Source organism: Pempheris klunzingeri, chromosome 4 (assembly GCF_042242105.1).
Source record: "Pempheris klunzingeri isolate RE-2024b chromosome 4, fPemKlu1.hap1, whole genome shotgun sequence".
In the NCBI taxonomy this organism is placed as follows: Eukaryota; Metazoa; Chordata; class Actinopteri; order Acropomatiformes; family Pempheridae; genus Pempheris; species Pempheris klunzingeri.
The window spans coordinates 22,922,618-22,945,661 of NC_092015.1; the positions used below are offsets into that span (position 1 = coordinate 22,922,618).

General features: G+C 41.2%; 2 protein-coding genes across 2 annotated transcripts in view; one reads left to right on the forward strand and one right to left on the reverse strand.

Moving 5' to 3' along the window:
• nf1a (neurofibromin 1a) overlaps positions 1-23,044 on the forward strand; it is a 133,858-nt gene that overhangs the window by 79,269 nt on the left and 31,545 nt on the right. The window contains exons 30-37 of the mRNA XM_070828767.1: positions 6,972-7,130; positions 7,650-7,747; positions 8,403-8,549; positions 8,655-8,801; positions 10,079-10,189; positions 20,588-21,020; positions 21,171-21,511; positions 22,034-22,236. Of these exons, the coding sequence (XP_070684868.1) occupies positions 6,972-7,130; positions 7,650-7,747; positions 8,403-8,549; positions 8,655-8,801; positions 10,079-10,189; positions 20,588-21,020; positions 21,171-21,511; positions 22,034-22,236 (1,639 nt within the window). The remainder of the gene's footprint in view (positions 1-6,971; positions 7,131-7,649; positions 7,748-8,402; positions 8,550-8,654; positions 8,802-10,078; positions 10,190-20,587; positions 21,021-21,170; positions 21,512-22,033; positions 22,237-23,044) is intronic.
• LOC139200025 (oligodendrocyte-myelin glycoprotein-like) lies at positions 12,213-13,679 on the reverse strand. The gene is made up of 2 exons (XM_070829253.1): positions 13,477-13,679; positions 12,213-13,203 (listed from the first exon to the last, which is right to left on the reverse strand). Exons 1-2 carry the CDS (start codon positions 13,677-13,679, stop codon positions 12,213-12,215), a joined length of 1,194 nt encoding a protein of 397 aa, XP_070685354.1.

Genomic DNA, 23,044 nt, shown 5'->3' on the forward strand with positions numbered 1-23,044 from the left:
TTTAATTTATATTGTTTCTGTATGTAACACAAATGAAAAGAAATATCCTATGCCACAGCCACATCTCTAATCATATGTTGTAGAGATGTATATTAACACTGCAGATTCTTAATCAATTAAAGCTGCAAAGCGGCCCTCTGCATACATCAGTATATGTGCAGCTGCTGGGTAGCTGCTGCATGCTGACCACTCAAACACGGTTCTGATTTTTCAAGTGATTTGGACACAGCACAAAGGAGCTGAGGGTCACTCCTTGTGTCTATGATGTGGCACTACAGAACAAGAAAGAACGTGTTAAGTAGCAGTACATCAAGTGTGGACCACACCATGTACATTTCATGGAAATCAAAGGATTATTATCACAAAAGGCTTACTTTATGTTGCCAGTAGGTGACGCTATTACTATACTAATGACATGGACATGGACATGGACATGTCTTTGAGCCAGGACTGTTATCAAACACATGAAATTTGGTGCAAATTGGGCAGTGTTTACTTGATTTACAAACATTTTTGGTTTCATGGCTAACATTGAAATTTGAGGCAGTACCAACCATGGCCACTATTTTCTACAAGACCTTGAACAGCTTTTCATCATTAAGATCTTGAGTAACCAAGTTTGAGGTGGATCTTATTAACCTTGATCGGAATGGGTAAAGATGCACCAAAATTTCACACTACATTCAATTCCTGTGAAACTTGGGGTATCTCTCCAGACCTTTCAAGTATAGACATGGCATATATGCCTACCAAATTTCTATCTATCTATGTAAAATTTGCAGGTGGCACAGTGACTTTGGTTTTCTAGGGCACATCCTCAGGCTGATTTACCACACATATGCTCAAGACTTACTTGAAATATTAGGTTTCACACTGTTGATGTATGGGCAAATTTTCGTGAGTTTTCAAGCACACCTAGCACCTCAAAAATATTAAAAGTAATGAGGGGGCACCATAATGCCACACCCAAGCCCAATTGTAATATCACTGCTGGTAAAGTTTTGTGAGTTTTTTATAAAATGGCAATTGATGCGTGAAATCTAAAATGTTTGACTTCCTGTTGGGGAAAAAAAACCCTGAAAGAAATTTTGTATATTGTTCAAGATGAGTGTAATGATTCCACAGAGTTTAGTTCCATCAAAGCAGTTGTGTTCCAAATGTAGTAGAATACATTGTAGGGGGCGCTATGGAGCCCCCTGGACATCTGAGCGCATTCACTACAGTACTTTGCAATTTTTGCCAGGTCTGATGTGTGTGTGGCAGTTTTCAATCATCCTAAGCCCCTCAAAAATGTGAAATCGCAGGGAGAAAAATAACAATAATGCAAGCTGCAAGCAGCATTAAACAGGCCCTCGCACCCTGAGCTCAGTAGGGTTTGCTGGCAACCAAAATGTTTCTACGGGATGTTCGTTGATGTCACTCTGAACTTTCCTGAATGCTGGACACTGTCTCAATGTGAGAGTCCGCAATCTGATTACAGAGGAAAACAAACTTAATATCTGTCATGTTGCTGTCTCATGTTGCCACAGAATGTAAATTTGTAAATCAGATGATCTTTGTCATATGATGACTTGATGACTGACAGCTGAGAACAGGTGGCTGGACAAACTGGTTGAAAAGGCTGCCCCACTGCTGGGTGGGAGCCTGGATTTGCTGGGTATGGTGGTGGAGAGAGCAACCTGCAGGCCATCATGGACAATGTCAGCCACCCTCTTCAGCACACCCCAGTGGGACAGAGGAGCAGCAAGAGGAGCAGTCCACTGCAACTGCTCCTCTTGCTGCAGCTGAGGACTGAGCAGTACAGAGAATTCTTTGTCCCCACAGTCATCAGACTATACAACACCTCAGATGAGGGCAGTGGCTAATGACTCACTCACTCTCTTATTAGGGTGTGGATGATACTTAGATTGTGTTTTCTCGGGAACGGGTCACAATTCTTTTTAGGAGGATAAAATTAGGGAAGACGGCTGGCCCTTATGCCATTTGTGGACAGGTGTTGCACTATTGTGCCAATGAGCTCAGTGAGGTCTGCTCAACTTTGTTTCAAATGTGTGCAGACAGTGAACATATACCTGCTACGAGGAAAAATTCAACTATATTGATACAGTATAATATCCATGTGCTTCGAAATAATCCTGAAGCATGAAATTATCTCAGAAATTGCTGTCAAACTGGACCCATTATTTGCTTATGCTTATCAAGAGGGAAAAGGTGTGGAGGATGCTAAGCTTTTCATCCTATACAGAATATACAAACACCTTTTGAACAACCAAAATTGCAAGCAAGACATTTATTTGCTGATTTTAGCTCAGCTTTTAACAAAATGCAGCAGCATATTTTAATTGAACATTTAACTTATTTTATTTTACCTGACCAGATTTTACTGTTACTTTTAAACTTTTTAACAGACAGAACCCAACAGGTCACTGGAATGTCCACTGTCTTCTCTTCAAACACCAACTCTCCCCAGGGCTGTGTCCTCTCCTCTTTGCTTTTTGTTTTATACACAGACAGCTGCAGATCCTCTCAGGAGGGCAGCTACCTTGTCAAGTTCTCAGACAACACCGCCCCTCTTTCTCTACTTCAGGGCCAACAATCGGATCATGGAGAGGCCCTACCTCAATTTGTGGAATGGTGTGATGACAACTTCCTGGATCTAAACATGACTAAAACAAAATAACTAATTATAGATTTCCAGAGGTCTAGCATCAGACCAAAGGCCAGCATCATACAGGGCAAACAGTATAAATGGTATAAACGCATAAGTACTTAGGTACAGTGTTCGATGCAGAATTTGAATTTTCTGAGAATACAAACTGTATTATAAAGCGTGGATAATACACTTGTTGAGGAAATAGTATTCTTTTGGACTTTTATGCACTTTTTGCCAAACTTTTATTCAGAGTGTTTTAACCTTTTCCTTTGTGTGCTGGTTCGGAGTCCAGCAGAAGGACCTCGCCTCCCTGTGAGGCCCCTCCCTGAGGCGAGTGATCCTGATGGCAGAGGGCAAAAGGCATAACATGGCAACCTGATCACATCCTTGCAAAGGACTTCTTAGTTATGCCCCATTTCGGTGCTACTTTGTGCCAACACCACAACCAGTAGATTTGCAAACTCCTGTAACCCCTCTGCTGTCAATAACCTGGATGTGAAACTTTCTGATGTAGCATCCTGTTGACCTGGTCATTGTTACTGGCATATTGTGTCATTACTGTAGTTTTGTGTTTGACATTGGGATATGTTGATGTTCTGATGTCTATCTATCTAAAAATGTTGATTCCAGCTATAGAGATTACATTGTTTGGGATTTTAGGTTGGAGCATGTTTCTGTCAGGATAAGGATGTCCGAGGAGGATTCATGTATTAAGACTTAGATATAATCCATAGCCCCTTTTCCACCAACATTTCCAGGAACTTATTTTCTTCTTATAAATGTATTTACCTGGGTAAAAGAATTCCTGGTAATCTGTGTGGTTTGCGTTTCCTCCGCACCTCAAAGTTCCGGAACATTTATTCAAATCAGGCTGATGACGTATGGGGGAGTGCCAGAATATGCAGGTCTGTGGTCTCTGTCATACCACTTGTTAGTATGGCGGTCGGACCCACTGCGACTCTTGTGGTCCTTCAGCTTCTTATAATCTCGCATAACTTTCTTAAACTTTTCACAAATTTGTTTCAGCATGTGCCCTACATGTGCCTATCGGCTGTTCTTCCACAGACTCTGTCATCCCGCTGAACTTCTTCCTCGGCAAATACGCTCAAAACAGCCTGGACCTCATCGTCCGTCCACTTCTCGTAGCTTCTCTTCTTTTGCTTCATTTTCCAAATGATCAAAGTACAAACGAAGTGAAGCTTGTAGAAATGAAATAAACACACAGCCCCGCCCCTCAAGAATTCCGGGTAATCTGAAAAGTCCTATCCCCCTACTAGGTATTTTTTCAGGGAAAGTTTGGGGTTGAGGAAAAGTTTTTTCCCCAGGTAATGTAGGAATTGTTAGTAGGGGATTATGCTTAATGACATTTACTTAATAATGTTTATTTTATAATGTGATGACTTTAGTTAGTTTGTGTAGGTCAACGAAAGGGATGGGTATGGAGGACCAGGACTAAATTGGTACCTGTCCCTGATTGGTCAGTACTGAATAGGATAAGATCCTGGACAATCAGTGCTGCTATTGGTATGTAGGTAATGTTACATTACTATATGATTACATTCTGTGCTCTCCAGTCATCATGTGGGCAATTGCTTGAAAGCGTGGGCTTGGATTGCTAAATTTGATAAACTAAACACTAAATGCATTCTATACATCTGAAGCAGTGCAGCGTGCTTTACCGCCTCTAATGTCAACGTTACATCTTCAGTTACTTCCTGGCCCTAATGCCAAAAACGCAACTGTCTTGTCAAGGTAACACTCATCGTAATCATTACAAAATAACAAATCAGTGGTCATTATCTCAGGACACAGTTAGTATTGGGTTTAAGCACTTCTAATTTATGTTCCTTTGTCCTATACACAATGTCAGTCAAGTAGCAGTCATACCTTCATCACTGGATAGCAGAATTCCCCAGTCCAACCCATTCTCCATCACTGGATGAGTGAAAATGACAAGAAAAAAAACAGCCAAATATCACAGGCTGTCGCCAAGTTTGTTCAAAGGCCTTCAGTGGTGTCTACATATAATCTTTAGCCACTGGTGGCATATAACTAGTACCCTTACTGAAGTACTGTACATGTACCTCAAATACAAATTTGAGGTATGTGTATTTTACGTGAGTATTTCTATTTCATGCCACTTTATACTTATACACTTTATACTAAGTTTGCAAGACTACAAACATGTGATTGTCTTACAGTAGTTAACATTGGCACAACCCCAAACATCTAAGTGCAGTAAAACACCAAGTAAGTACACACTTATGCATCAGTAGAGGCTTCTACAGCCTCTTCAGAAGAGGTTTATATTCATTAACAAGGCAGCATTGCCCTCTAAATGGTAAATGGTCTGTATTTGTATATTGCCTTTCTAGTCATTTCGACTACTCAAAATGCTTTTACATCCTAATCCACACATCATTCATACAGGAGGAATCTAAGGTGGAAGAGACTATTCTTTTACACACATTCGCACAGGAGCAAGTTGGGGCTGCTCACCTCACCTCATATTGGGTTCATAGGACAAACACAAACATAGCACAGACATTTTTTTTTTAAGTTGTGGGATGTGAAATGTAGGTGAAATTTAGCAAGGGTCGCTATCAAGCCCTTTTGCCACACCCAAGCCCAAGAGCCACATCAGATTCCTTCTGATTCCTTCTTTGCCTGTGCCACATTTGGTGAGTTTTCAAGCATGCCTAGCCCGATCAATGTGCAAAATGGCTGACTTCCTGTTGGAATTTTTTTTCAGCTAGCAGCTTAATTCTCTTGGTGGAGTTCATAAAAGTACAATGCCTATGAAAGACAAATTCAGCCAAGTGTGTAATCGGTCCTGATGTGTCATAGCCCCTCAGAAATAAGCCAGGAAAAAGTCTGGGTTCTGGACCAATACTAAGTCACACATGTTTTTTGTTTTTGTTTAACCTTAGGGTCAGGAAAATGCAAAAAAAACACCTTGGGAGATGGGAGAAATGAGATGCAAAAAGAGTTTATCGTGTTCTCTCAGACAGCAACATGCAAGACTCAATCCCTGGGTTGTCGTAGATAGATAGATGTGGATGGATGGATTTTAGCCACCATTTCCCTTTATGACAACTTTGCACACTTGGCATTCTCTCAGTCAGCTTCATGAGGTTGTCACCTTGACTTTCCATGTCTTGAAGGAATTGCCAGAGGTGCTGAGCACTTGTTGGCTGCTTTTCCTTCATTCTGCAGTCCAACTCATTCCAAATCATCTCAATTGGGTTTACGTCAGGTGATTGTGGAGGCCAGGTCATCTGACGCATCACTCCATCAGTCTTCTTCCTCGTCAAATAGCCCTTACATAGCCTGGAGGTGTGTTTGGGGTCATTGTCCTGTTGAAAAACAAATGATGGTCCCACTAAGCGCAAACCAGATGGGATAGCAAGGCATGTCACTGCAGAATGCTGTGGTCGCCATGCTGGTTAAGTGTGCCCTGAATTTAGAATAAATCAACAGTGTCACCAGCAAAGCACCCCCACACCATCATACCTCCTTATCCATGCTTAATGGTGGGAGCCATACATGTAGAAACCATCTGTTCACCTTTTCTGTGTCTCACGAAGAGATGGCAGGTGCAACCAAGAATCTCAAGTTTGGACTCATCAGACCTAAGTACAGAATTCCACTGGTCTAATGTACATTCTTTGTGTTTCTTGGCCCAAGCGATTCTCTTTTTCTTCTTCTTCCTCAGTAGTGGCTTCTTTGCAGCAATTAGATCATGTAGGCCTCTTCAACTTAAACTTTAATGCTTAAACATTACATTATAACCTCTCTAGAATGTGTCTCACACTGCCCTGCTTTGCCTAATGCAACATGTGATGTGCTGGTTGTAATAATTTTTCACACCACTCCTCGTGGCTCATCTGTCATCTGCCTTCTTTTTCTGTGATAATTTCCAGTTCTCATCATTCAGGAGGCAGTTGGGTTTCTTATCTTGCTCTTTACTCCTGGGCTGTAACTGGAGCAAAAACCTTTCTCACTCTTGTTACAGCCCAAAATGAACTGGGATTGTGTCAAAGTCTCACTTCATACGTCTTCCTCCATTGTTACTTCACCTGAACTTGACATCTTTTACTTTTTGCCATGACTCACCTTACTCTGCTGTGATTTACACATACTGATTGCTATATTTTGTTGTTCCCATCATTCCATCATTTGCTCTTAAATGTACTGAAATCAATTTTCAATATTGTGTCCTTTCTTTGCTCAAACCTTTCTCTTCTGTTCCGTCTGTTCCATATTTCCCCTTTGTTTTTCCTTCCCTTTTTTGTTCCCTCCATCATCCTTCATATAGGTGGTTAGTCAGCGGTTCCCACAGAACAGCATTGGTGCAGTGGGCAGCGCTATGTTTCTGCGCTTCGTCAACCCAGCTATTGTGTCTCCCTATGAGACTGGCATCTTAGACAAGAAACCCCTACCCAGGATAGAACGAGGCCTCAAACTGATGTCCAAGGTAAGGCTGGTGAATATAATCATTTTGTGATGCAGCTGACTCAGGGAGAATTAAGATTAGGATTTTGAAACGTAATATTATTTCAACAATTTTCTTCTTCTTCTTTTAGGCCAAGATTTTATAAATTTACCAATGAAGTACTAATCATGAGTCACTACTTGCAATGGATACATTGACAATCATAGCACAAGACAGCACGTCAACCGGAAAACTGACAAACCCAACTTATCTACTTATAGCTGTAAACAAAGATCACAGTAGTTAATGCAACAGCAAACATGTCATTGTGACTCAAAGCAAGACAATGTAACTCTTACTGCATAGCAACCACTGTGGCCCAAATAACAGTGGTGGTACTGTTAAATGTACTGTTAATTGCTGAAACATAGTTTAGCAGAAGTACAAGTAGACAAGGTTCATCAATTGCAAAGTCTGTTTTTTTGGAGGTGAAGACCTGCTTAGACTAGCAGTTGGATTGTTGTCAATATGATTGTTCTGTATTCCTGTCTTTTCTTTCAGATTCTGCAGAGCATTGCAAACCATGTCTTGTTTACTAAAGAAGAACACATGAGACCTTTCAATGACTTTGTGAAGAACAACTTTGATTCAGCAAGGAGGTAAGACAATTTGAGCATGGTGCTGATTAACCTCAGTTTTCAGTGTCTGAGAACAAAAATCCCTATCGGTCTATTTTCTTCACGTGAACAGTGGAAATTTTGAGTCAGTTTGGTGAAAATGACTCACTACTTTGGTGTAAATTACATCTGCTGGCTTCTAAAAGGCTTGACCCTAGAGGTTATCACGGGTTCAATAAAATTGACCCAATTGCATTGTTTAACCAAAGCTAGTGTACATGCATTTTCAGTATTGCTTGTGGTGATGAGTAAATCACACCAGTAGTAAAATGGACCCAGAAATGTCAGCTGTATTTTTATGAATGTTGCATGTACCACACTGTCATCTTGTGTGAGTAACCTTTGGGACAAAGTGATACTGCTGCCAATTTCTAGTTCAACCTACGTTTGAGCCATATTTTTTTTACTGGTTGTATCTTACATGTAATTTCCTTTTGACAATTTCATGAAATTTAACTAGGTTATTTTAGTGCTCTCCCAAAATGTGTGACCTTGCCAAAAGTCACACGTTGAACCTACTGCTGTACAGCTCCACTGGTGTTCAAAACCCCACCATCCTTACTAAAGCAGTGAAGTGCCTGATGTAGAGTATATTCTGTCTGTAAGTTGAGTATGTACTTTCCTCACTTCACCACAGGTTTTTTTTGGACATAGCATCTGATTCTCCGCCCAGTGACTCTGTCAACCACAGTCTGTCCTTTATCAGTGATGGCAATGTGCTTGCCCTCCACCGCCTGCTGTGGAACAACCAGGAGAGGATAGGCCAGTACCTCTCCAGTAACAGGTCAGGATGGATGATTTGATGAAGGACTGCATTAGTGGGTAATGCTGAACTAATTCTTTAACAGTTATCATTTCATGAAATCATTCATTATGATCTTATTTACAGGGACCACAAAGCAGTAGGCAGGCGGCCTTTTGACAAAATGGCGACCCTGTTGGCTTACCTGGGACCTCCTGAACACAAACCTGTGGCTGACACTCACTGGTCCAGTCTCAACCTGACCAGCTCCAAGTTTGAGGAGTTCATGACCAGGTAGGATTCCTACTACCCTGGTAACATAATCTCTTCTCATGAACTTGTTTCTCAAGGTCCTCCATCACATTTCTCAATACCAGCAAGTAACTCCAGGAGATTATGAGTCTCTGCTGAGCTTCATGTTCTCGTGTTATTCTGTAGCTGTGATATTCAGTTTTACATATGCATTTACAGAACATATAAACTTAACTGCCCCCAAGAGTGACATGTTTTTTCACAGTGTGCAATGGTCATGCCAAGCACTGTATTCTGTAATCTAGTTGGGCTGTACCATGGAAGGATTTGTTGCATACGCTAAATATCAGTGAAAAATGTGTTTTAAACACACACAAGGTAATATCATGGTGCCCTTGTAGCTGATGTATTCAAGTCTTTTTTGCTTAACACATAGATGGGTCTCTCCATCAGTCTTTCCAAAAAACTAGAAACGTGGGACTGTCTCCTGTTGATATTCTAAGCCAAATGAGTATCTACAACCAGTTATTAACACGGGTATGTCCCAGTGCCTCCCTTAACTGATTTAATCACGATGCTGTGCACTGCATCCACCTATTGTCCCTAGCGTTAGGGGTGTACTGAGCAATGAATGCATACCACAACAGTGTTGCTTTTGGTTTTGTATCCATTTTACTTTAATCACTCCTCAGATCATGTTGTGTTTTCAGTCTACAACTGAAAACAAAACAAATAACAATTTGTTAGTATTAGAGAACTATACCTTCTAAGAGATTCTGTGAATTTGGCTTGCAGTCCATTGTAAGTTAGGCTGCCTTTCAGCAAGACAGAGGCTTAACAGTCAGAGGTAATCGTTCAGTGCAGCACTACTATTTAATATGTATTAACATATCTTAAATTGGAAGGATTAGGATTATTAATGCCGTAAACAGATAAATCAAGTAATGGATAATGTACAGCAAAATTAACCCTGACAGGGTCATGCAGCTCTTTAATCATCCTGAAAGCTTTGTACTAAAGAAATCAGATTTTATTGATTTAAAAATAACTTTATTGCTTTCGCTATCAGACCTGCGTCCATTGCAATGATCTGTTATACATGGCAACGGTCTGCGTTACAGAAAAAGAAACAGATCATAGAATGCCGTAATTGACCAATCAGAATTGAGTTTAACAAAGCAAATAATAATAATATAATAATATAGAATATAATGTAATCTTATATCTAGTAAAACATAATATATGCTGGAAAGGAACTAAATTATAGACCCTGCCAATGAAGGTGTGATTGATACTCAGCTCTCTGGTTTGTTCTGTAGGCACCAGGTCCATGAGAAGGAGGAGTTCAAAGCCTTAAAGACCCTCAACATCTTCTACCAGGCAGGAACCTCCAAGAACGGCAACCCAGTGTTCTACTATGTGGCCCGCAGGTAGGATCTGGGCGTTATGCAATACCATTAAAACGGTTAAATATAGAGGTTAGGGATCACAGTACTTTTCACTTTTTGAAACTGAGAAGAATGCATGAAGCAACAGAGGAGACATTGAACATTCTCTTCCAGAGGAGAGGGGAGAGTTGAGTACCCAGAGACGCATCGAGAACGACCAGGGCAAGTGTACTTGGGTTAGGGTTTCAAATGGCAGGCCAGGCCTGGTGGCACTAGACAGGAGCCTCTCACTCCTCTGGCAAACACACACAAGTCAAGTCCGTCAGACCTAGCTTTGGCTAGGCAAGGCGGCGCACCTCTGGAATCCCACCCGCAGAAGCAATCAGGGAGAGAGAGACAGAAGTCAAGGCCTGGTCCCAAGATGCAAGGAGGCTGATGATAGCAAGCCCAAAGCTCACCTCCACCATGCACCTCTAAGATGACTGGAGAAGAGGAAAGCACCCCTCCCCCAAGCCGCAGTCTATGTCGCGTGGTCCTGAAGAGGCTACAACAATATATAGATGGTTGTAATTCTTCTGAGCGATAAATTGTAGACCCATAGTGCTTTTGCAGTTTTCTGTTCAGTGAATCACACCTAGAACGGTGACTGTTTTTGTCATTCATAGTGCATATAATCCTGTAATCTTGTGAAATGGTGCTGTATAGCCATTCAAGGTCTTAATGACAACTAATTTTCCCCATAATGATAGCTGAAAATACATGAAAATTGGTACAAGTCTGAACATGCCTAATACTTTTACTTCAGGATAAATTATGTCTATCTCTTTGCTTCCCCTGTCTTTGTTTAGAGAGAAAAATCCAGACTATTCATTTTTGTTCTAAGTTAGCCATCTAAAAGGCAGTGGTTTGAACCATTAGTCAAGAAGCATCCACAAGACTTGAGGTATGCTGACATACATCTCTAACTAAATGTAATGGAAATGTGGAAAGGAATTATGTGTAAAAAGGAAGACTGTGCTCCACTCTGGGAGTTCTATGGCTGACCCTGCAAGGATTCAACGCAAAAGGGCAATCTAGACCAGACCACTTCCTTACCACTGTCCGATGTAATTGCCACTGCAGCTGAGAATGCTGCAAAGAGCCTGCAGGAGGAGTACTCTAAACCACAATTTGTCAGTTAGGGTCACAAAATACTAAATATACTGATTAGTCTGCTCACTTTTTGAATGGACTGTTTAATGGCCTTAATGTAAATAAGCAGCACCATAATTTTGTGTAAGAAACACAGTCACGGCTTACTAAACTACATACTGTGTGCTTTTTGGAGTATACTTCACAGAAATACAAAATTGTTATTTTCTTTGCTAACATTTTAATTGGCCATCTTACTCTATCCTCCTACTTTTTTCTCCTTTTTTTCTCTCTTGGGGGAGATTCATTGCATGGTATTATCGCAAGTCATAGCATTTCTTTTCGGTTTTTAATTAAATTTCCACTGCAGATTTAACTATTCTATGAATTCCTATTTTTTCCCTTGAATTATTTCATCTAATTAGCTCCTTTTCCACTCTGTTTTCTCATTTTGTTGTGTAAACATTTTTAGGCACCTCACTACTCAATGACAGGTGGGCTAATAGGGAGTATGGAATGTTAATATGAAAATGTATTTTGTCATTCCTGTTTTGAATGGCTCAGTGGGACCAAATGTGGTACAAGCATCACCATTATGAGGAAAACACAGAGCATAGCTGTCGGTGTGCAGGCATTATAACGAGAGTTGAGCATTCACATTAGCACACCAGTTGTATCACATATTCAGACATTTTGAGTAGTTTTTCTGTCTTGTAGGCTTATAGAATTCATTTTTTATGTGCAGGCTTTTGAGAGACATTGACGTGTTGTTTGTACATGTTGAGCTGGTTCATAATGACAGAAGGTGGTAACAGTCACAACAGTTTTTACGAGGGAAATTAAAATGGTGATGCTAAGTGGAGTTACTTGATCATACATTCACAGTCCAAAATAATGTGGTAAAATGGCATATTTTGTATTCAGTCAGGGTGGTTCACAAAGCGTTAAATGTTGTTGTCAAGACTAAAATAGTCAGGGTGACAGTTTGTTGAGTACCGACAAGGTGTCCCTGACCTTTATTCTGTGAATTAACTACTTTGGGCTTCTTTGTTGTAGAACGTGGGCTTACTGTTGTGCTTGTGTGTGTGGAGAAACTGTCAAAACGTGTGGAAGAAGTCCAGTCAAACACCATGTGGTCCCCAGATTCATTCGCTTCTCTTTCATCCTGATATAATCCTGTCTCAAAAAGGGCAGATTTCACCTGGTAACTGGGCGTAACCTCTGCAGTCCTTGTAGGTGACTTACCATCATGCCCGTCACCTTTGCTATTAACCCAGAGTGGTGCCTCTGTGAACAGCGCAGAGTGCGACTCTGTTGCTGGTGTTGCCAGATGAGCTTGCCCACAGATGGGTCTTGTATAACAAGGACAGCCTAAAATGGTTGCATGGGTCTGCTCAGCCCATCTCAGGAGCCTAGTTATGTTTTCTTCTTCTTCGCAAGCCCACGGGTTATCCCCAAGAGTCATCACCTCAAGCCCTGTTAGTTTATCAAAGATCCTTTCAGACAGCCAGGAGAAGCGATTAGCATGCAAATAGAACTTAGCCAGCTTTGGCAGCCGATCCAAGGATCCAGGCAGGATCTGTGCAAGATAGTTATGGGACAAATCAATGTTCTCCAAGTTGTGTGGCATATTGGTGGGCACAGTCCAAAACCTGTTGTGACTGAGGTTGAGAGCTTGGAGACTTGGCAATGTGTTGTTGATGAAGACCACTCTCTCCAGCTCATTATCAGATAGGTCCAGTACTTTCAGGTTCCAATGGTAAGCTGTGTTGTTTTTGTCCAGTGAACGTAGATGATTTCCTGCCGCTCGTAAGTCCCACAGAGACCGCGGCAAGGCAGAAGGGAGGCTCTCCAGACGGTTGTAGGACAGATCTAGGGTTCGCAGGTGGGCATAGTGGCTGAGTTGGCTGTCCAGACCCTGCAAGCTATTAGAAGAGTGTAATATTGGTAGGGGGGCAAGAAAACTCAACTTTTTTTTTTTTACCCGGTGAGCTGTTTTGTCATCCACACACTGGCCAAAAATGTCTCTGTTTTCTAACCCTAACTTTAACTTCTTTAAGAAAAGAATGTTTTATGGAGACCTGCTTTGTGCGTTTGTTGAACTAATTTTGTACCTTTTACCTTTTACATGCATAAAAATCCAGTTCTTGTTGAAAAGCAGGCCTGTAACCAAACCAAATTGCAAAGCTGCATCTTACCTATTAAAAGAGAGGTTGAGGGAGCGGATATTGTGCTGCAGACCACGTGGTAGCTTAGTTAGGCCTCGTGAGGAGCAGTCCACCTCACGGTGTCCCCGGCTACAAGAGCACACAGAGGGGCAGATAGATAGCACCCAACCTCCCAGCAGCCCACACAGCAGCAGGAAGAACAGACAGAGCAGAGTGGCAGAGCAGGCAGGCATAGTCATAGTCAGGGCTCTAGAGATTGAGAGAGAAGTATTGAATAGAAGGTTAGGCATGTTGAGTTGATTTGATTACACAGAACACAGATTAATGGAAAATAGAAAAGTCAAGGGTTTCATGTGAAAAGGATTTGATTTTCCATATGAATAATAGTAAGTTCAATGTAATTGATTGGTTCATTGACAATGTGCCTTTTTCTCAGTGCAGAGACCCGTTCTGAAACTCTAATGCTGTGTTCACACTACATGCAACAAAGCTACACAATGGTGGTTATGGTTATGTTGTCATTGGGTTTTGTATCATATTAATTCACCATGTATGAACACAGCTTTATGTGAAATGGTTAGATAGTCCCCTCCCCCAGATAATCCTCTGGGTTAGGAATCGTTTAAGCCAAGTAAGTATTTTCCATCTCTCTCATTGCCCAACCAGCGCAGACACACATAGTATTCAACATGTAAGCACACACTTTCGTATGCTTACTTGCTTAAGACATGTTATATTTCTTTATTAGACATGTCCACTTTGGGAAATTATATCAATTCAGTGACGCAAAGTACAAAAAGTTTTCAATTGTATGTACATGATGGGTGGGCACAAAATGTGGCGATGTTCATGATTCTCAAACAATGAATCCTAATGACCTGTCCAAATACTTACGCTTATACTCCAAATACAGTTTTTGTTTAAATATGTGAGAAACTAATGGCGTTCCCCATTAGCTCTAGTTGTACTTTCCTCGTAGTGCTAACAATCAAATGCCACCGTATTGACTACAGTTAACATTACCTGCTAAACTGTCATTGTCTTTGAATTCAGTTGTTCTAGGCTGTTAAAAACATTATTTTTTTGCGAAAATACAGTACAGGCCAAAAGTTTAGATACACCTTCTATTTCAATGCGTTTTCTTTATTTTCATGGCTATTTACATTGTAGATTCTCATTGAAGGCATCAAAACTATGAATGAACACGTGGAATTATGTACTTAACAAAAAAGTGTGAAATAACTGAAAACATGTCTTATATTCTAGTTTCTTCAAAGTAGCCACCCTTTGCTCTGATTACTGCTTTGCACACTCTTGGCATTCTCTTGATGAGCTTCAAGAGGTAGTCACCTGAAATGGTTTTCACTTCACAGGTGTGCCTTGTCAGGGTTACTTAGTGGAATTTCTTGCCTTATTAATGGGGTTGGGACCATCAGTTGTGTTGTGCAGAAGTCAGGTTGATACACAGCCGACAGCCCTATTGGACAACTGTTAGAATTCATATTATGGCAAGAACCAATCAGCTAAGTAAAGAGAAACGAGTGGCCATCATCACTTTAAGAAATGAATGAATTGCAAAAACTTTGAATGTGTCCCCAAGTGCAGTCGCAAAAACCATCAAGCGCTACAACGAAACTGGCTCACATGAGGACCGCCCCAGGAAAGGAAGACCAAGAGTCACCTCTGCTGCTGAGGATAAGTTCATCCGAATCACCAGCCTCAGAAATCGCAAGTTAACAGCAGCTCAGATTAGAGACCAGATGAATGCCACACAGAGCTCTAGCAGCAGACACATCTCTAGAACAACTGTTAAGAGGAGACTGCGCAAATCAGACCTTCATGGTCAAATAGCTGCTAGGAAACCACTGCTAAGGAGAGGCAACAAGCAGAAGAGATTTGTTTGGGCCAAGAAACACAAGGAATGGACATTAGACCAGTGGAAATCTGTGCTTTGGTCTGATGAGTCCAAATTTGAGATCTTTGGTTCCAACCGCCGTGCGCGACGCAGAAAAGGTGAACGGATGGATTCTACATGCCTGGTTCCCACCGTGAAGCATGGAGGAGGAGGTGTGATGGTGTGGGGGTGCTTTGCTGGTGACACTGTTGGGGATTTATTCAAAATTGAAGGCATACTGAACCAGCATGGCTACCACAGCATCCTGCAGCGACATGCCATCCCATCCGGTTTGTGTTTAGTTGGACCATCATTTATTGTTCAACAGGACAATGACCCCAAACACACCTACAGGCTGTGTAAGGGCTATTTGACCAAGAAGGAGAGTGATGGAGTGCTGCGCCAGATGACCTGGCCTCCACAGTCACCGGACCTGAACCCAATCGAGATGGTTTGGGGTGAGCTGGACCGCAGAGTGAAGGCAAAAGGGCCAACAAGTGCTAAGCATCTCTGGGAACTCCTTCAAGACTGTTGGAAAACCATTTCAGGTGACTACCTCTTGAAGCTCATCAAGAGAATGCCAAGAGTGTGCAAAGCAGTAATCAGAGCAAAGGGTGGATACTTTGAAGAAACTAGAATATAAGACATGTTTTCAGTTATTTCACACTTTTTTGTTAAGTACATAATTCCACGTGTTCATTCATAGTTTTGATGCCTTCAATGAGAATCTACAATGTAAATAGTCATGAAAATAAAGAAAACGCATTGAATGAGAAGGTGTGTCCAAACTTTTGGCCTGTACTGCATGTCTACAACATGTAGCTACCTGCCTGGTAGGCCATCCCAAGGTTTGTCTTGTTTTTCAATTTCGTCTTCTGCAATGTTTTTGTTTGAAATTTGGGGATCCTCCACTGTGCCCTGACAGTCTTTTCAACAATATTTTGAGGATAACACATGCTCAGGTCAACGTTTTGACACACTCACAGTGTAAGAACTGGAGTTCTCACCAAACTTCAACTGAACCTCCCACAGGAACCTCAATAATTATTTTGAGGCTTCCTTTCTGACAAACAAGCTACAACCCAGCAATGAATGAGCTCTATGAATAATGTGTGGTATTAAATGGTTAACTATCATCACCATTTAATACCACAGATAGTGTGTATTTTGAATTAACAGTTTGAGAACAATTGACCACTGATGCATGTGAACTGCAGCTGAAATGAAGAGCAGTCTCATTATTTTCAATGTCCACACATCATCTCAAACCCAGACTATGTATATGACTTTCCTGTCAGAACCAGTCCTGTTCTTAAGTGGGACAAATAGCTAAGCCTCCTGCTCCTGATGCATTTTGTGAGGGTGTTAGTCATCTAGAGTGCATCTTGAAGCTCTGCCAGTGATACTGAAGCTCAGAGTGCTGCAGTGAGACTCAATTCATTCAGGACGATGCACTAAAACTCTGCAACTGTGTGCGCAACTGCAGATGTTCTGAGTTAAAGAGTAAGCATTCATGTGTGTTCGTATTTTCAAGGACAGTACTGTGGGACATGTTAACACCCTTGAAATGTGTTCCAGAATTTTCCTCACACCATTGCTTTACTCAGTTGATAATGGTAGTTCATGATTACATTACACTGTAGCTTACTGCATTAAAAGGATTCAGAATTGTGGCTCACTGCCCTTCCCATGAGTTATATATGGGTGGTATATTTGTCCTTGTCTTTTCATTTCAAATCACTCACCTTATTCGTTCTAGTGTCGGTCTCTCATCTCTCCTTTGCTCCTGTCGTCTCCCTTTTCAGCTCCAGCTGTTGTTTCCCCTTTGTGCTTTATTTGGTTGTCTGTTGTTGGAAGGTAGTGGTCTCAAGCTCTTTTTTCTGGCTGTTGTGGATGTTGTTGTGGAAACATGCTGCCTGCTAGCACTGGCCCCCGTCGTGCTCACTGCTCTGCAGGCTCCCAGTGCAGCTGGAGGTGTTGTTTAGGAAATGTGTAGAGGGGAGAGAGATTGCAGCAGCGAGCCACTCTGCTGCTGGTGAGGCAAGCAAGAGGTGTGTGTGCGTGTATGTGCTGACAACAGCATGCTTCACAGCGGCTCTCTCTCTGTCTTGTGCACATGCATTTTTATACACACTTTATATTACCAGTAGATACAATAACTCAGTGTAATGTGAAAGGTGGTACTCGTACCACAAAGACCAGAAGAGAATTACCACCAACTGTCCAGTTCCTCTTACCTCTGCAGAGCCTTTTAGCCTCTTTTTAGCTTAATATTTAGTTTTTTGTATTATGTTGGTTCAGTGTTATTAGCAAGTAAAATCAAGTATTTGATGGATTAAATCAGCTAAAATTGACTCTTGTATAATTCAAATGTATGAAATGACAATGTGAAAAAACGTGTCTCTAGTAGTGGGAGCCTACAGACAATTATTAGCTGAATCTGCAGCGTTTTTATTGTGAGTTTCATGTCATTGTTTATGCCTCTAACCCAGAATTTCACTGTGCTGGTTCACCCGCACCATGCTAGTATTTTCTGCTCAAGCACAGCTGATAAACCGACTGTACAATACCTGTTCACCTCCAAACAGGACACACAGCTAGAGACTAGCTGGGGAAGATGTTGGAGTATTTAGAAGATAAAAGAGCCAGATACCTCTGTTGGCAATGTGCTGGTGACTCAGATAACTAGCTTACTAGCTCATAACTAACTTTACATTGCCCCAAAGTTCAAACCTCTGTTACTATAGGTGTTTTTGAGTCAGTCACATTTGGTCATGTGTAGTGAATAACATGGTTTATTTCTGTTTACCACACCTTCAGTACTTCAGCGAATCAATCAATTACAAAGCAAAGTTTCAATGCTTTTTTTATTACTATACACTGTTGTATGTGGGGATAATGACAATTCTGAATATTGATTTGAAACACAAGATATGGACACAATGCAACAATCCATTTATTCAAGACCTAACATTTTAACAGGCTTTTTTTCATGTACACTAGAGTTATGAAAGACGAGTACTATTAAAACATCTGCAGTACCGGTTAGAGATCCTAGACAGCTAAACTGACATAAGCAAAGTTCAACAGAGATTTATTAATGCAACAGGCCTATAGGCACACAGTGTCCCCAATTTTCTAACCATCATTTGAGCATGATCTCTGCTGCATATTAGGCCTAAGACCTAAATGGTGTTAGGTCTAAGAATAGATCATTCAATGTGTTTGATACTTTAAAATGATCCACTTATAGTTGGTCAACTTTTCGTCTCTTTCTTAAATTATTATGTCCACTCAGTTATGTTGTGATGTAAGAATAACGAGTGAAATCGAGCGTCTTACAGTAAGTGCTGAATTTGTTAAGCAAATGTCTAAAAACATTTTAGATGATTAGCATACTTAACAAATTCTCTTGAAAATTCCATGAAAAATATATATCTCTCCTTTTAAACAATTTGTTTCTTGTTCCTGAATAGGTTGGCCAAGAAGAGCTCTTTGCTTCATTACTCTTGACCAAAGACATGGCCAAGAAGTACAGTGGTGTTACGCAGTCAACAGATTTGCATCACAAAAATCTCAAATATTATTATTTAACTTAAGTAGTTGTGATTCTAAAAAGAGTAGTTTTATTTATCTTTTTCTAAATGGTATGGATAATTTGAACAAATTCCATGGGTAGATTCATGCATCAAAATATATACACATTGCTAGTATTGAACAATAATACTTCTGTGACTTAATGTCTGTTCCAAATTACAAATGATGCCCAGAAAGCCCTACTCTTAACTGAGGTTTTAGTTGAATGCTATGTGGTGAAATAAACTGGAAGAAACATGAATGAAGCATGCCAATTCAAACAACAACACATCAGCTAACTGTTTGTCTTGCTACTGTTTGTCTTGAGTTAAGTTTCTGGGTCTGTAGTTCTGAGGTGGGGTTACCTCTTCACACAACAAGGGGCATGTCCTCTAGATCCCTGGGAACCTCCAGACAGGAGTTCCTGGAGCTGGAGCCCTGCATCTGACAGATCTTCTCCTCAGGATTAAAAGCCATCACCGTGGCTCTCTGCACAAGTCCCCCCCCAGCCTCCTCTCTTGCCTCTCGTCTTTCAGCCTGCGTCTCTTCTTCCATCTTGCTGTCTGATCTCACCTCCTCAAGCATGGCACTGTCATCACATGGCCCAAACAGTCCCCTGACCTCCGGCCGGTCATTACCCCAGAAGCCTGCACCACTCACCAAGTCCATGTTGGACTGGGAGGTTCGGGGGACACAAAGCCTGCGCTGAATGTGACAGACCTGACATGCTAATACCACAGTGGCAACCAGCAGGCAGGCAATCAGCCCCCCTGCTGAGCCTATAGCAATCAGACTCATCTCAGTGTTGATCAAGCAGTTGCCATGAGTGCCATGGGTGTTTGTATCAGGAAAGTTTGTGCGGCCAGTGGTAGTAAGTCTCAGCTCCACAACAGGGTATGAGCTGCCAACTTCATCTCTTGTTCTGAGTGAAGGTGGCTGTATGGTTGAAAGTCCATGGTCTGCATCGATAGGACAGAACAGTAGCTGGTTGAGCAGGAGAAAAAGCCAGAGAGAAGTTCTGGTGCCTTTCATTGTGCTCTGAAATTAAGAAACCGTTTTAGGATGAGTAAATCCAATTCAGAAGCGTAGTCTTTCTGCATCACCTACAGCTTGCGACTAAACTGTTAGGTGATTTTAAATGTACTGACTGGCTCTTAGCCCTGATGAGTCTACTATTTTAGTACTTACATATGTTCCTTTGAGAAAAGAGAAAAAATATAATTAAGTTCGCTACTTAGATCTTTTGGGTTAACATATTCACCAAGATGTTTCACTTCTAAGATGATCAAAAAGAAGCATTATGATCATGTATTAACAATACTTACATGAATTAGTCTTGTTTCTAGGTCTTGGTGGAGAGAGTAAGACACCTGCTGCAGTCGGACTCTAGAGTTGCTCTGAACTCACTTCCTGGCCGCCTTTCAGGGTCTTTTTCTGGTCTGGTTATTTCAACGCCTCTGGTTTTATACCACAGATGCTGAAGAGCTCTTACAAGAAAAAAGAGACAAAAAGAAATTTAGTTTCTCAGAAAACAAAACAGCTTTCATGTGAGCATATTATGTTATGAGAGAATTTTAGGCAGGATCATGAGCAAAACCCAAACAACAATTTAATATAGATGGCTTGAATTTGAATTCAACCTTGTCTGATTTTTGTATCTCCTTTCTTTAGGTTCAAAACAGGCCAGATTAATGGTGATCTGCTCATCTACCATGTCCTCCTCACCCTTAAACCCTACTATGCCAAACCCTACGAGATTGTAGTAGACTTAACACATGTAGGACCCAGCAATCGCTTCAAGACTGACTTCCTGTCCAAGTGGTTCGTGGTCTTTCCTGGTTTTGCATATGAGAATGTAGCAGCTGTCTATGTCTACAACTGCAACACCTGGGTGAGGGAGTACACCAAGTACCATGAGCGGCTGCTGACGGGACTGAAGGGCAGCAAACGGCTCCAGTTTATTGACTCTCCAACTAAGCTGGCCGAGCACATCGAACCCGACCAACAGAAGCTGCCTGCAGCCACGTTGACTTTGGAGGAAGACCTTAAAGTGTTCCACAATGCACTCAAGCTGGCCCACAAAGACACCAAGGTCTCAATAAAGGTGAGGATGCAGTTATAGCAATTTGCTTTTAAAACTGAAAAATTTGTAAAAGACTGAAAGGATTAGATTAGTGACGGTTAGTAATATCATTAGAGAAATTCAAACAAGCCTTGGGTTTTCTAAAACAATGTATGTTTTCTTTCTGATCAGGTGGGCTCAACTGCAGTTCAGGTGACCTCTGCTGAACGGACCCGTGTTCTCGGCCAGCCTGTCTTCCTTAATGATGTCTACTATGCTTCAGAGATTGAAGAGATTTGCTTGGTCGATGAGAGCCAGTTCACCCTCACCATGGCTAACCAGGGCACACCACTCACATTCATGCACCAGGAGTGTGATGCCATCGTCCAGTCCATCATCCATATCCGGACACGCTGGGAGCTGTCACAGCCTGACTCCATCCCACAGCACACCAAGATCCGACCAAAAGATGTTCCTGGCACTCTGCTCAACATTGCTCTGCTGAACCTGGGCAGTTCCGACCCTAGCCTCAGGTAGGTTTTCAGGGAATTTGGAGTTATTCTAGAAATTATAATCTTTGTCCCCAAAAAATTTTGCAGTCTTAACAGCTTCAATGAAAAAATTGAGATGCAAAGGGAAAGAGGACTGATCCATAAAATTGAGATTTTTTTTTCTTTTCTTTTTGGCAAACAACTCTCTCTCCACGTCGGACAATGTGATAATCCAAACTAAAAAGTAAAAGCCATATTATCGTCTAAAATGCAGCAAGCAAATGTTCTTTTTCAAGAGAAAGCTCATCTGTTTGGTGTTTTGCTTTCGTATCAGGGTTTGTAGGTACAAAAAATTAAAATCTACTGTTTTTTAGCTGCAAAAACATTATGTGGTTTTAACAGTGTAGGCACACAGGTTGAATTAAATTATGCTACATGGAGAAGATATTATATTGCAGAAAATTTGTTCAATCAACTGGGGAATGGTAAAATTTGAAAACACTGTTTTTGCATTACTCTTGCTAGGGCCTAACACCTCTTACTTAATGTCTATCCCACATCCAGATCTGCGGCTTACAATCTGTTGTGTGCTTTGACCTGCACCTTCAACCTAAAGATAGAGGGCCAGTTACTGGAGACATCTGGCCTCTGCATCCCTGCCAACAATACTCTCTTTATAGTCTCCATCAGCAAGACTCTGGCTGCCAATGAGCCCCATCTGACACTGGAGTTTCTGGAAGAATGTATTTCAGGCTTCAGCAAGTCTAGTAAGTCCACATAACAGCTGCTGGCAGACATACACATGCATACATATATACAGTTGTGTTCAAAATAATAGCAGTGTGTTTAAAAAAGTGAGTAAAGCTCAAAATCCTTATAATAGCTTTTATTTCCATACACGCAAATGCATTGGGAACACTGCACATTCTATTCCAAATCAAAACATGAAGAAAAATGCATCAAATTTGTTTGTTACTTTACAGAAAGTGAAGAAAAAGAAATATTAGGCTGTTTACAAAAATAGCAGTGTCTGCATTTTTCTTTACAAACTCAAACATTTACTGTAAAAACTGAAAACTGCTTGAAGATTTAGCTTTCCTGTGAATCACTGAACTAATATTTAGTTGTATAACCACTGTTTCTGAGAACTGCTTCACATCTGTGTTGCATGGAGTCAACCAACTTCTGGCACCTGTGAACAGGATGATTGGACTACATTCCACAATTCCTCTGCATTTCTTGGTTTTGCCTCAGAAACACCATTTTTGATGTCACCCCAGACGTTTTCTATTGGATCAAGGTCCGGGGACTGGGCTGGCCACTCCATAACGTTAATCTTGTTGGTCTGGAACCAAGATGCTGCTCGCTTACTGGTGTGATTGGGGTTGTTGTCTTGTGTAAACACCCATTTCAAGGGCATTTCTTCTTCGGCATAAGGCAACATGACCTCTTATTTTGTATTCGTATTTTTGTATTCGTATACTTCGTATTCTATGCTATAAATAGGCCCGACTGTCTGCCCCTAGACCCCAAATGAACAATCTTGCTTTCATCAGTCCACAAAATGTTGCGCCA

Excerpts from the sequence above, each read along its gene's own strand:
- LOC139200025 (XM_070829253.1), bottom strand. The coding sequence starts at position 13,679 with ATGCCTGCCTGCTCTGCCACTCTGCTCTGTCTGTTCTTCCTGCTGCTG. Across the intron at positions 13,204-13,476 it reads CTCAACCTCTCTTTTAATAG|CTTGCAGGGTCTGGACAGCC; the intron begins GTAAGATGCAGC and ends CTCTTCTAATAG.